Source organism: Anabrus simplex, chromosome 4, assembly GCF_040414725.1.
Source record: "Anabrus simplex isolate iqAnaSimp1 chromosome 4, ASM4041472v1, whole genome shotgun sequence".
Taxonomy (NCBI): Eukaryota; Metazoa; Arthropoda; class Insecta; order Orthoptera; family Tettigoniidae; genus Anabrus; species Anabrus simplex.
In genome coordinates this window covers 385,761,978-385,777,831 of record NC_090268.1, presented here as the reverse complement: position 1 = coordinate 385,777,831, position 15,854 = coordinate 385,761,978, and the positions used below count along the sequence as shown (strand labels likewise).

The following is a 15,854-nucleotide window of genomic DNA, read 5'->3' as shown; positions in this document are numbered from 1 at the left end:
ACTGTCGGCAGCCTTCAAGATGGTTTTCCATGGTTTCTAATTTTCACACCAGGCAAATGCCGGGGCTGTACCTTAATTAAGCCCACAGCCGCTTCCTTCCACTTCCTAGGCCTTTCCTATCCCATCATCGCTATAAGACCTATCTGTGTCGGTGCAGTGTAAAGAAAAAAAATCCACAAGAAGAAAATTACAATCGCGTGCATGCGTAAAACAGAGTAATTATTGAAAGATATTTTGGTCAGCTGAAGAGACGTTTCCCTCTACTAGCATACAAAGTCAGAATCTCCACAGAAGATTTCATGCATTATCATCATTTGCTTTGTGCTGCATAACTTCTCTACGATAGAGTAAAATAATAATATATTATTTTACTCTATTGTAATCACAGTTCAATACGGATCTATCATTATGAAACTTATTTCTTTTAATAACTTCTCTACGAGATGAGGACAATTTTGATAATGTTTATACTGAAGAAAACGATGCTGGTGATGGGGGTGAGCAAGAATGTGGTTATGATGACACAAGATGTGGTGCACAGAGAAGAAATGAAATTGCTAATATTTTGTTTCAACATGTTGCTGTAAATTATCTATGAAAGTAGTGAAGCACTGTGATCTGGAAATAACAAAATTTAACAGTTGTGTGGCTCATATTTTTCATTTAATTTATACGTCAGTTGAATACAAATATCTGATTTTATGTTCCACATGTCATTCAAACTGTATGTAGGTTTGCTCACTTAAGTTTAAGTTTGAAGCTGATTTCCATTCTACTTCCTGCTGTTGCATAGGAGCTAACTTAAGCTGTTCCAGTAACACCAGTCTCTAAGTTCCATGATCGAAAGTCTTTCCACCTCCTCAGTCTCTGCAGCTAACTTGATTTTCTTGTATTTTCTTTGTTGTGGTTTCATACTCTGTGTAGCGCAATGCTGTCATCATTTATATCAGCTGTGTGTTCCTTACTTCCTCCTACAGCTCATCCTCCTGAAATGTTGATGAAATAGAATTACTGACCTTGATGTACAGATTAATAAAATGAACTCAACGTGAATGATTCATAAAAGAAATACGTTAGGCCTAATGATTCTTTTTCTAATTACTACACAGCTTGCGAAGTGATACTGTATTTCATCATTGAGTCTAGTAAAGTTTAATACCACCGGGTGAGTTGGCCGTGCGCGTAGAGGCGTGCGGCTGTGAGCTTGCATCCGGGAGATAGTAGGTTCGAATCCCACTATCGGCAGCCCTGAAAATGGTTTTCCGTGGTTTCCCATTTTCACACCAGGCAAATGCTGGGGCTGTACCTTAATTAAGGCCACGGCTGCTTCCTTCCAACTCCTAGGCCTTTCCTATCCCATCGTCGCCATAAGACCTATCTGTGTCGGTGCGACGTAAAGCCCCTAGCAAAAAAAAAAAAAAAAAAAACTTAATACCAGGCCAAGGCTGCTACCTTCCCACTCCTAGGCATTTCCTATCTCATAATCGCCATGACACCTATCTGTGTCGGTGCAGTGTAAAAGGAAATTCAGAAAAAGTGTTCATAATGGCAGTCAGAAGAACAGTTCCCTAATGCTACTTGTTAACAGTGCATCCAGAAGCACAAAAATATCCTTGGCTTTTTATAAGGAACTGCAGGAGGTCTTAGTTTCTTCAAATATTCCTCTTTTCAAATTGAATAGTCTGAAACAAAAATATTTCTTTGGTAGGTTCATGGATCATTCCATCTGGATTCAGTAAGAAGAGACTTAAGTTCAACAAATCAGGAAAATTTTCATACTTTGCAACATTAAACATTAATTCACTAAGTAAGGTGGGCAAGTTGAAACATTTAACTGATGTGATGGACCAACATAGGATTTTAATAATGGCTTTACAAGAACTTAGGAACACAGACCAGGACCCAATTGAATCAGGAGGTTATCGTCTCTACAAAGGACCTCCAGGAGAAAGAGTAATGAAGAATGTCCCTCAATTTGGTGTAGGTTTTCTTGTTCATAGTAGCATAATAGACTCAATTGAAGAATTTTCTTCAAAATCTTCGAGGATGGCACTTCTAACAATTAAAGTAGGGAATAAAACTTATACTTTAATAAATGTCCATGCACCAACAAATGACAAAAACAATAAAGATAGAGAGAGAAGGAGTTGAAAACTTTTGGGAGGAACTTGATTACATATTAGCGAAGATCCCTGATGAGCATATAAAAATCTTACTTGGAGATTTCAATGCTAAAATAGGCAGAGAAAAGAAGTATCGCACAGTTGTAGGAAAATGGCCAGCTCATAAATTAACGAACAAAAATGGCCAAAGATTAATTGAACTTTGTGCAGATCATAGACTCGTTTTGGAAACCACCAGATTCATGAGGCGACCACATAAACTTATGACATGGAAATGCCCTAACGTAAAATTGGGAGAGTTTCAGATTGATCATGTTGCCATGGATAAAGATTATCATAAAGAAATTTATAATGTCAGAGTCCTCCGTGGGGTAGACATTGACTCGGATCATTATATCTCAAAAATAAAAATCAAGTTAACATCAAAAAGGAAACACAAACATAATCATCTCAAAGCAAGGGGAAATTATGATCCCAGTTACTTAATAAATAATAAAATATATTTAGAGAGATCCAAAACACCTTTAAATGACAAATTAGAGACAATGATCAACAAACTTAAAACCATAGCTGAAAAAATTGCCCCAATCAAAAGGAGAAAGAAACATGCGTGGTGGAACGAGGAATGTGACAAAGCAATTCAAGCAAGACACAAGGCATGGATAAATGATCAACAGAGGAAAACGAAAAAATCTCGAGAAGAACTAATTAATGCCAGAAGACAAACAGCTAAAGAAATTAGGGCAATTAAAAGGAATTATCAAAAGGAAATGCTTAGCACTATAGAAGAAACATTCAATCAGCATAAAACAAGAGACTATTACAAAACATTCAAGCAATATCAATCTAAATTTACCCCTCCCACACTTATGTTAAGAAATAAAAATGATAAAATGGCACACAAGTATCAGGATAATGCTAACATTCTTGCAGAATACTTTAAAGAGTTACTTAATTGTGAGGATCCTGTGGAACATTTAGAATTTGATCCTAACCCAAAAAATAAAACTCCATTACAAAAGATTATACCACCAGTTTACAATGAAGTGAAAACGGCAATTAATGCACTTAAAAACTACAAAGCAGCAGGAGAGAATCAAATAGTAGCAGAAATATGGAAGAATGCTAATGATCAGACTATTCAAAACCTACATAAATACATCATTGATATTTGGAACACGGAGAAGCTTCCTGAGGAATGGAATACAGCGATAATCCACCCGCTGCACAAGAAAGGTGATCGCTCCGATCCAAATAATTATCGGGGGATATCCTTACTTGATATTACATACAAGATTTTATCCAAGATTATATACACAAGAATCCAAGAACAACTCGACCAAGAACTTGGAGAATATCAGGGAGGATTTCGACCAGGTAGAAGCTGTCCAGATCAAATCATTAGTTTAAAATGGATAATGAAGCACCAAAGAGTTCGAAGTAAGGGTCTGGTCATCACGTTTGTAGATTTTAAAAAAGCATACGACAGTATTCATCGCGACTCATTATTAAAAAGCCTTAAAGAATTTGGCTTACATCAAAAACTTGTTAACCTCATTAATATGACTTTTAAAAATACGAAGGCAAAAGTTAAATTTAGAGGTGAATTATCAGAATCATTCACTATAAGAACTGGACTTCGACAAGGAGACGGACTTTCACCATTGTTATTTAATTGTGCATTGGAGAAGGTTATGCGTGAATGGAACAAGAAATGCCAACCAACTATCAAGATCGGTAGAAATATTAAACTCAACTGCCTTGCTTTTGCGGACGATTTAGCATTACTTGCAAATACAATAGAAGAGGCTAAATTTCAAATTGAACAACTAGAAATTATAGCTAAAAAAATGGGATTACAAATTTCATTTGAAAAAAACAGAAATGATGCCAACTTTTAAAGTTGATTTACCAGTTATTCAGCTGAACAGTAATAAAGAGATTAAAATTGTTCAGAAATTCAAATATCTTGGGGAAATAATAACATGGAACACAAATGAAAAAGAAGCAATAGAACACAGGACAACTAAATTTAAACAAGCACAAAGACTTACCTGGCCAACCTATAAAAAAAATCTCTTTCGATAAACGCTAAGCTGAAACACTATAATTCCATAGTTAAACCAGAGGCAACCTATGCTAGTGAAACTTTATTCAAATTAAATGTAAAATCTACAACAGACAAATTACAGAAAACTGAGAGAAGAATTCTTAGAACAATTATTAATAAAAAACACCAAGTTGATGGACAGTGGAGATTGTTGCCTAACAACATTGTCTATCGTGAATGTGAATCAATAATATCTACAATGCGTAAAAGAAGAATTTCCTTTTTCTGTCACATATCAAGATTAGCAGACACCAGGATATTGAAACAACTATTCGATTACTTTTTGAAGAATAAAATCAATAATAATTGGTTCAAAGAAGTTCAGGACGATTTGGAAGAATTGGGTATAACTCGGCAACAAATCAAAGACAGAAAAGAGAAGAGGATTTTGAAGAACAAAAGCATAAGTCTCAAACTAAAAGCAGTTGAACGGAAACAATATACTATATCGGACACACAAAGGGCTTCCAGGTCGGAGAGGATGAAAAAGTTCTGGGAGAAGAAGAAATTAACTCAAATGTATTGATTTCAGTGCTCCAATGTGGGCGTAAAATATGTAAATAATAAATACTGACTTTCGACAAATTGGTACTTCTGCTGTGGTTGGAGGGTATGAGACATTATTGATGTGTTGCTATATGTAACAGATGCTGCAGCATTATTGCCAAGGCTGCAAAGGCAATCAGGGCATTTTACTCCAAAATGGTGCATGTAACATGCCCCGCACATGCATTTCACAGAGTTGCAAAAGAGATAAAGGCGATTTTTCCAGAAATTGATAATTGTGCTTCGCTTTAGTAGGTATTTATTAAGGCTCTTATCTTGAAGGGAACTGTTCTAAATCTAGCACATTTCTCTGCCTCCACAGCACACCACCAAATTCTGGGTGTATATAATTAGGAGTCTTCGAATAGTGAAATGTTCTGTAGATTCTCTTGATTCACAAGATTCATCAGCTATTAATGTCACTCAAGAACTACTTTCAAGAGATTATTTGCAATGAAAACTGGCATACATCAATGCAACTTTGACTCCTTGGCATAAACTGCCTCGCGTCTTGTAAAGATGATTGCACTAGTTGAAACGTGAGAAAGAGTTAAGTGTGTGTGGTGAAATTTGTGATCCAGTTTATACTAAAGTAAAACATGTTCTTGAGCAAGACCCCAGTTATAAAACAGTGTACTCTGTTGCCCATGTTTGTCAGGGGGAAGATTTTATCTTGGCTAATATTGAAGAGGAGCTGACTCACGAGACTTAGGACACTTTATGTAAGATGTATGAAGACAGGAGGAGATGGCGAGCACTTGTACACCACACCCGGGAAACTGGAGTTGGGAATGATGATGATGTTGTAAGTTCCTATTTCATCTGTGGGTGTTGAGAAGAGCTTTGTGTGTAAGAGTATGGTCATAGATAACAAAGGGCTTTTTACCTTCAAAAATCTGCGTGTGGTCATTGTCATCTATTTCAATGTGGAGTAAGGCATATACTGAACACAGAGTTGTACAGTGACTATTTTTGTTTTGCAATATTCTGTGGGGGTTAGCTTTTTTTGTTTTTGTTTTTTCTCAGTTTAGTTTGCCAATGTTTTTGTTTTCATCTTTCCTTTCAAATTTACGTTGATCAACTCTTGGGTTTTAAAAAAAAACATTTATTTAATAAATAGTATTAGGTTTACAGGGTGTATAGTTCCGTTTCTGAATTTCAGCTTGACATTTAACCTAAAGTCAGACATTGGTGCCAAGTTGTTCAGAGTACAAACAGCTTATTCACGACACGTAACACTAATGCAAATGTATATACTCGAATATAAGGCCAGAATCAATTATTCTTCGTAGCAACATGCATAACTCACATAAGATTAACAATAACACACAACATATTTAGCATAAGGCTATAAGATGAAAACAGATCAATGCTCGAACATATAAAACGCGAGAAAATGAAATGAAATTTCTACTCACCATCTAGAAGAGCTCGCTTTGCTAATAAATTCAAGTTCTCTTATGCACAGAAAAAATCCTACAAAGGGTGGTGAACAACTTCGTGCCTACACCTCCTGATTATTTCATCCACCACGTAAAACTGGGTACTAGGGGCTTGTTTCGTTTCACAAGATGCACGAGATCCCCTCCTTCCCAATGTCATCGCGAACTGAAATATTATGTTCCTTGAACCATTCAATCAATGCATTATTTATAGAAGTCATTGTTGGTGCTGTCTCAAGAATAATTGAGTGAACCGACAAAAGACCGCTAAAAGGACTGAGCACAATACAACATACAGCTGATAGCACGTGGTTACAGTAAGCCACAGATCAACAACACTGGTAACCGGAACTACTCTTTAACGTGCTCTATCATGGCGATCGGCTGCCTATGATTGGCTGTTTATTGATTCACTTAGACTCTGCCAAAAGGCAGCGCTCAAATATCCAGTCGAAACTCACAAGAACTGAACTATAGACTGTCTTTCCTGGCTCATTGCTTTTGTTCACTGAATAGTCATTCTTGACTATCTCTTTCTGTTTGTGACTGATGTTAACACAATGCAGACCGGTTCCAAGAAAACTAGTGTTTGTCTGGCTGAGCGTTGCAGACCGGTCCCGAGTTATCTCGTGTTAGCAGCAGACTGAACTTTGCATTTCCTGACATGTTTACAAAGTTCGAAGATCCTTGCAACATGGCAGCGCCCAGGGATTGCACGTGTTTAGACAAGGATGAGATTATTCGCGAATTATGTGCTGATACAGGCTCCAAATATCCAAGTGATGCTGAATATTTAGAGTTTGATGATGAAACGGAAATGTTTCAAGTGATGACAAGGATATAGCCTTATCTTCAAGGTGTGGAACTCGCGTAGCATAGAACAAGTCTGATAATTGTGTTACGGGTGTAAATATTCTAAATATTGTAAATAATGTAGTGTTCTCTGACAACTGGGTTGTGGACAACAGTGAACCTAGGTTAGAGGATTTTGAAGGTGCTCCTGGTATAAAGGTATGGCCTAATGAATCTGGAAACATAGGACAAGTAGCAGGACTTATGTTTGGAGAGGAATTTTTTCAGTATGTAGCTGAAGAGACAAACTTATACTATGAGTGGAATTCACATTCTCATAACGTATCCCTAAAACACCAAAGTGGACTAGTCATTAGCAGGAAAATTAAAAAAAATATATTGCTCTGTGTATCTTGATAGGGCAGATACTAGCCAACCGATCCCCTAATAATAAAAAAAACATATTTCCGAAAACTACGGGCCGAAATAGATTTCAACAATTACCTACCTGCATTTCATCAACTATTCAGGAAGGCCACATAAAAATACACAGTAGTCCTTCTAAAGCTAGTGAAGTTCTGACAGTTTATTTGAATGCATGCACTCCAGCTTGGAGGTAGTTAGAAAGTGGCCAGGAACAGGGCTGTGCATGGGGTGAAGGGCACCCGGTCTGCAATGTGTTAAGAAAGGCTGATAATTCTGTTGTATTTTTTTTTTTTCCTTAAAATGGTTGCCACAATCCCCCTGTCATGAATTGTATGACAGTTCAATATAAGTGTGAGCTGTTATCTCCTGCTGATTTAAGATACCTGCACAGCCAGTACTCTACATGTGCTGTGATACATAATTCTCTAAACTGTAGTTGGCCTATTTTGTATGTTATTATTGAAGAGTTAAAACTTCACATATCCTCCACAAAAAGCCATGCAAATACAGTACATGTAGGGTTTGAAAGACATTCAGCAGTGCTATGGATGCATATTCTAAAGAAATGATCACAAACCTACTATACTGACCAAACACAAAACCTCCTGTGGGTGGGGGATGTAGATGAAGAATAAACCCACGGTATCCCCTGCCTGTGATAAGAGGTGACTAAAAGGGGTGACCAAGGGATGGTTGCATTAGAACCATGAAACTACTTGTGATTAGTATCACCATGCGGGCAACACCATGCATCACTTTTATTTGCATGTAGTATCACTATGTTAGGTAAAAAATAGGTTTGTGATTAGTAGCAACAGAGTGCATTGCCGGCTTTTACAGTATCTGTGATTAGTACCACTTCAGGAGCGACACCATGGTTCTGGCTTGCCTATGATTAGTGCCCACTGTATGAACATCACCACGGGATAGTGAGAGTCCCTGTGGTTAGTCCACGTATGTGATGAACACCCTAGGTTTGCTTTGCCTGTAAATGGCGCCGCAATGTGCGGAACATCATAGGTGTGTATTACAAGTGCAAATTTCATTACCTGTGAGTAGTACCATAATGTGTGGAATACTGCGAGTCTACGCTACTTTTGATTAGTATTGCAAGATGATAATACCATACTCATAGTCTTACTTTTCTAGCGATAAGTACCATTATGAGGGGTGATGACTTGTATTGTGGACTCCTTTAGACTACAAGCATTATCAATTCAGTATTATTCTATAGAAGCAGTCCCTTGGTCAGTAATACTATTGTTTTACGTCAGTTTCTGTGAATGTGAGGCATTGCGGGTCGGATCTACTGATTGTTTTAAATTCATATCCATCCATTCATTCCTCATCCTCACATTTTGATTTCTGGTCAGTGGAGAATTTTGGACTTTTGTCATTACATTTCGTCTCATTTTGTACCATTAGGGGCTGATGACCTAGATGTTAGGCCCTTTTAAACAACAAGCATCAGCATCATCAAAAAGAAATTATGCTAATGTTTTGCAATGTAAGTAATCATATAGTCAGGGTGACCATAGTTCTGAATGTCCAAAACTGACATACTTCATGTTCTCAGAACAGTTTTTTAAATGCGATATAAAAAACTTAAATACTTTATTTTATTTGTCAATATTGCAATTGCAGCTACAAATTACTAAAGGTTAGGTTTACTCATGAATTAAAAGATATGGGAGCATTACAGTCACTTTTTTTCAGTATCATAAAATGTTTAATTTTACACAATATTAATCAGTTGAGAGGGTACAACCAACTTACAAACTATAAATTAACATGAAATTATTTTTCTCAACAGCTAGAAACTGTATTGACTTGAAAATTGGTATGATAGAGTAGAAATATTCTCTACCTTTCTAATTCATAACTCAAGAAGTGATAAGGAAGTATACAAAAATGGTAGCTGGGATGAAGAGAAAAGGTTCAGTTTAAAACAACTCGTTGCTTCACTCTTCCCAAGGCGTTTGTACGTATATTCTAGGTTTTCAAACTTCAGATTGCCATCTATTAAAAGTTTTTTTTTTTAAATTCTTTTTTACAATGGGCTGTACGTCGCACCGACAGATAGGTCTTATGGTGACGATGGGATATGAAAGGGCTAGGAGTGGAAAGGAAGCAGCCGTGGCCCCATGTGTGAAAGTGGGGAATCTACGGAAAGCCATCTTCAGGGCTTGGATTGTAAGGGCAGAAATATGGTTCACAGTGCAATAGACAGATTACTCACAGCTGTGAGTCACTAAACACATAGCTAACTCATTCAGTTTACTTCAATTTGTCAAAACGTTTCAAAAATGGGACAAAATAGAAAACTAACAGGATGGGTGGGACAGCATAATAACAGGACATACGGTCACCCTGCTTATAATCTCTATATGCCTTACCTGATGAATTGTAGTGACCAAGGAAGTAATGTTGATGCATAGGTGTTATAAATTGTGAATTCTAGTTTGTTGTACACTGATGAGCAATTGATTAGAGATACAGGCTGTTTGGGTAAAATGGCACTGCGGTTGGACTGGCGAATGTAATAGTTCAGCATGGTATATGACTGAAATGTCATCAGCCCTTGTACTGGGCAAGTGGATAGCAGGTAAGAACAGGAAAGACACGAGATCTCGTGCATTTGATTGTGGCCAGGTTGTTGCTTCCATGCATATGGAACATTCCATCTCTGAAGTCCTGCATTTAATGGGCTTTCCATGAACCATGCTGTCCAGAGTGTGCCATGGGTACGTAAATTTGGGCAGAACCACCATCACCAGGGTTAACTGCTGTGGAGTACTATGTGTTGATAGCAGGTCACCATCAACTGACTTGGATTGTGAACGTGGATAGATGGCTCACAGTGCAACAGATTTCACATTCATATTCAAATTCAATGCTGGATATAAACTAAGTGTGAGCAGCCACACCATCCAGGACCACCTCACAATGAGGTACAGAATCCACCATCCAACTTGGATACCACTACTCACTATATGTCACAAGGCATAAAGGATGACATTGGCACAGGAACACCACCGTTGAACTCTCAAAGCATAGAGGAAGATTACCTTGTCAAAGACGTCGTGATGCCAGTTGGTATAAGTCGATGGTAGGATAAGAGTTAGTCTCTAAGCACTCAAGGTAAGGGATTCATCCTGTCAGCCGAGTACAGTTCAGGCTAGAGGTGGTTGTATCATCGTATGGGGACTCTTCACACGGGATGAAATGAGACCCCTAGTACATCTAACAATGCCCCTCACCAATGAACGATTCTCAAGAACCTTCTGTTAGATCATGTCCACCCATTTGTTCATCTCTATCACTGCATGAGACCTGTACATACAGCAAGAAAATGCACCATCAAGTCACTCCCGAATTGTGGCTAATTGGCTCGATGAACACTCCATGGGCATGGCGATGCTTGTCTGGGTCCTGGAATGCTAGCGAGAGAGATGTGTGCGACATTGACACTGCTCCGAACAATCTCCTGTGTATTACAGGAGGTTTTGTATTGGTCATGGAACAGTATGACTTCCCACACTTCCTTTATAATCTAGAGTCGCTGTTATACTGCATTACTATTATCACCGACTCGTTGGCTGAACGGTCTGCGTACTGACCTTCTGTTCAGAGGGTCCCGGGTTTGATTCCCGGCCGGGTCGGGGATTTTAACCTTAATTGGTTAATTCCAATGGCACGGGGGCTGGGTGTATGTGTTGTCTTCATCATCATTTCATCCTCATCATGACGCGCAGGTCGCCTACGGGAGTCGAATAGAAAGACCTGCACCTGGCGAGCCGAACCCGTCCTGGGATATCCCGGCATTAAAAGCCATACGACATTTATCACCAGGGTGAAAGGTGGTGGTGCTCCCTACAAACAGCTTGCTATCTTTAATTCGGTTGCTCATTAGCACGTAAGTCTCAAGTTTACAATGTCATTGTAGCATTCATTTTGCAGCTGTGGCTAACCGAACTCGGCGTAGCAATGTCGTCAAGGAAGTAGAGAGGCTTAAGAAGAACCGTGAAGAGCGACGGCAGCGCCAAGCAGAACTGAAAGAAGAAAAGGAAGTTCTTATGAATATGGACCCAGGCAATCCCAATTGGGAATTCCAGGCAATGATAAGGTATGTTATTTTTTTCTTCCCAGTTGAAATATGAGATATTTGCATGTTCTAGAACAGTGGAATTCAACTGAGGATACACGAAGGTTTAAAATGATGTGCAAGGTGCAGTGATACGCTTGATAGGGACCATTAAGGAAGTCAAATTTAGGAATGCTAATTCTATTTCTCTGCTTGTTTCTTACATACATACATACATACATACATACATACATACATACATACATACATACATATCCCACGTCCTTCAATCTTAAGCGATGGGTCGGCAAACAAGGCTTCTCCACCAGTTGCGGTCCCTGAACTTCTCTCCTTCTTCAGTGCTTTCCAAAGTATGTCCTCTCTGTTGAATGTCAATCTTCACCATGTCCTTGTACCTGAGTCTTGGTCGCCCTCTTGGTCTTTTGTCTTCAAGTTTTAGATTGTACATTTTTTTGGTAATCTGTTATCACCCATGCGTCGCATATGTCCATACCATCTCAGTCGCTGCACTGTTATTTTGTCCTGCAGTCTTACAACTTGAGCCTGCTGGCAGATTTCCTCATTACGGACTCTGTCCCTCCGTGTTTTGCCGACCATGCTATGGACAAATTTCATTTCTGCTGCCTGGATTCTACTAACATCTTTGTTTCTCATAATCCATGTTTCGCAACCATAGGTCAGGATTGGTACGTAATAAGTTTCATATATGACTCTCTTACATTTTGTTGGTATTTTCTTGTTCCATATTATGTCTTTAACTATTTTGTAAAAGTTGCTACCTGCCTGAATTCTGTGAGAAATTTCCTTATCTTTAGAACCAGTATCAGAGATAACACTACCAAGATATTTGAATTGATGGTTCATCTGTAGCTGTTTCCCCTCCATTTCAGTGTGTCCCATTGGTTGCCCGGATCTCTTTATGACCATAACCTCACTTTTCTCTTGGCTGAAGATGAGTCCATATTCTTTAGCAGATTCTGCCCAGGAGTTTATTTGTCCTTGAAGATCTTCTTTAGAGTCTCCCCACAAGCATATATCATCTGCGAACAATATAACTTTCATTTTCTTACATCTTAACTGCTTGTTTCTTGCTTTTTTAAAATTATCTTTTGTTGCCATCTGGGTAAGAACATGGATCTAAACCCAGACGTTTGGTCTCAGAATGTTCTTGTAGAACAAAAGTTTTAATTCTGTTATTAATGTGTTCTCATATATGTATGTTATGATTGACTGACTTATTTTATTACACTCCTTGGAGGAGATTGATGCTCTCATGACTTGTGTTGATGGGCATGATTATCTTTTATATTTCTGCCATATGAAAGAAAATGAACATAAATTCTTTGTTTTGTAAAAGGTATGTCTGTCCACTTTGACACGGAAAAAAACCAAAAGAAATAAGTCTTTCCGTGGAGCATAGAGCCAAAACCAGTTTTTGCAACTGGTTCTGTAATACACCATGGAAAATCACTAGTAAAGATCTATGTCCGCCCTGTCAATACTGTAAAAATTTATTTAATCTATATTAATAAAATGCAGTGCATATTTTGAGAATGTCACTTATTCTCTTCGTCACTGACCAAACATTCCACCAAATTATTTGTGGACTTCGCACCTAGTATCCTTACAATATACTGTACTCGATATATTTAAAATTACGTTACTCTAAATAAGTCTTGTATTTCAATAACTTGTCATCTAAATAAAGTATTTAAGATTACATAAAAACTTTTTTCCTTTTAACCTTTTCACAAAATATGTTCCTAAAAAGCAGTGAATAAGAAAAGAATGTACCCTTGTTGGTTTACATTAGATATAGTTAAAATGTTGAAATTTAAGGAGATTCACAGGAAGCACATGAAAGCATTCTGAATACAGTGCTCACATGTACAAACAATTAAGGAAACAGTCTAAGACACTTATTGCAAGGGCATATAAATTGTATATATTACAGTCACAGGATGATATAAAAAATGGTCCAAAAACGTTTTGGGGTTTCATAAAAAGTAAACTAAATAACTGTTTGTTCAAAGAATGTATGGCATATGGTGGAAACCATTTTGTAACTGCGCAAGGAATAGCCAACGCGTTTGCATGTTATTTTCAGACTGTTTATGAACCCCAGCCTTCTTTATATATAGCCTCTGAGTCATTATCAATGATTACTGCTCACAGTTTGCAGATGGGTCCTATATGTGAAGATGAATACAAAGATGCAGTACAAAACTTAAGGCATTTAAATCGGCGGGAATCGATCACATACCTCCTTACATTATTAAAGGATGTGCAGAGGTGCTAATGGTTCCACTCTGTACCATATATAATTTAATTTTAAAGACGCAAATATTTCCTGAGATTTGGAAAGTAAGTAAAATAACTCCGATCCTTAAATCTGGTGATAGTTGAAAAATAGAGAACTACAGAGCTATCTCAATACGTGCTACAGCGAAGCTCTTTGAACAAGTACTCTGTTAGAATATTTAATCCTATCAAACCATACGTATCAGAATTTCAGCATGGGTTTTATCCCAAGCGTTCTACTACGACTAATCTTATGAACTTTATTCAGGATATTTCTGATTCAATGAATGAAGGGCTTCCTATCGATCCAGTTTATACTGATTTTGCAAAAGCTTTTGATAAAATTGATCATGGTATACTTTTGAGTAAACTATCATTATTTGGTTTATCTTCTGAGTTTCTGAAATTAATTTCTTCATATCTATTAGACAGAAAACAGTTTGTATCTTACACACAAAATACTTCATTCACGTTCAAAGTTAATTCTGAAGTCCCTCAGGGCTCAAACCTTGGTTCATTGTTCTTTTTATTATTTATAAATGACTTACCGAAAGTAATAAAATATTCAGAACACTTACTCTTTGCTGACGACCTAAAGATTTATAAGCAAATTACCGGGTATGATGATGCTATGGAATTGCAAGCCGATCTGAACAACTGTTACAAATGGTGTGTTGCAAACAGGCTTTTTTTTTTTTTTTTTTTTTTTTTTTTTTTTTTTTTTCAATATTAAAAAGTGTTTTGTGATCACATTTTCTTGTAATAAGAATGTGACTTTGAATAACTACAGTATAAATGGTGAGATTTTGCAGAGTTGTAATTTAGTAAATGATCTGGATGTTATGCTTGATTCAAAACTTTCATTCAACAGTCATATTCACAAAATTACAAATGATGGATTTAGGCGAGTAGGGTTTATTATTAGAAATACTCAGGAACTTAGGGATGAATATACTTTTAAAATCTTATTCAGTCATCTTGTTAGAAGTAAACTTGAATATGCATGTGTAGTGTGGGCTCCTCAGCACGTGTACAATTAACGAAATAGAAAAAAATACAAAACAAATTTTTGCGATATTTATATTTTAAAAAATATAACCGATCATCATATCATCAAAGAGTTTCTTATAGAACTCTATTAAATGAATTTGGTTTAATGTAGCTCAGTACACGTAGAATATTAGCTGAACAGATATTTCTTTACAAGACAGTTGATGGAATATTAGATAACCAAGAGTTTCTTAAAAGAATCAACTTCAATACCAAGAGGGTAACTCTTCGTTTGAGACAAACATTTTACTGCCCCTTCTCAAGCACCTCACATCATAAAAATTCACCTGTTGTAAAAATGTGTGAAGTATATAACAGAATATATTCAGACGCTTTATCACTTCCTTTATTTTCAAAAATGTTAAAACGATATTTACATTATAATGAATAATAATATTGGAGGAAATTAATTCAGCACTGAAATATGATGTATGTAATGCCACTATTATTTTTCAAATATGTATGTGTTTGTGTATTTGTTGTTCTCATGAATATTTTTCTTTTTTCTCTGCTTATTTGTTTTATCTTCCTTTAATATTTTATATATTTGTATGTTTTATTGAAAATGTGTTTAAATTATTCTTAATTTAGTCAAGGCAATTTTGGTTTTTAAATTGTTAAATATTATGTACCTATAGGTACCATTTATATATTGAATGTATTTTGTACCATCCATTGTAATTGGGGATATACCCTGTTATGGATGTATAAATAAATAAATAATTTAAGCATCTCTTTTCCCTTAAAATTACAGTAATGTCACTAAAAACAGTGTGTGCATCTACAGTTTAAAATTTTATTCAGTTCCTTCTGTTTGAAACTTTCTCTGAATTGCTAATCTCTCTCACCCGACCAAAAAGAGATGATGTGCATTTAGCTCTGTCACCCAGGTGGCAGATTCCCCGTAAGTTGTTTACCTAGCATTTTCTTAAATGTTTTCAAAGAACTTGGATATTTCT

General features: G+C 36.8%; 1 protein-coding gene across 3 annotated transcripts in view; it reads left to right on the top strand.

Annotated features, from left to right (window-relative positions):
• The window catches only part of Klp10A (kinesin-like protein 10A), a 664,442-nt gene that overhangs the window by 413,725 nt on the left and 234,863 nt on the right, over window positions 1–15,854 (top strand). For all 3 annotated transcript variants that reach the window (XM_067145844.2, XM_067145843.2, XM_067145845.2), the window contains one exon: window positions 11,400–11,565. In XM_067145844.2, the coding sequence (XP_067001945.2) occupies window positions 11,400–11,565 (166 nt within the window). The remainder of the gene's footprint in view (window positions 1–11,399; window positions 11,566–15,854) is intronic.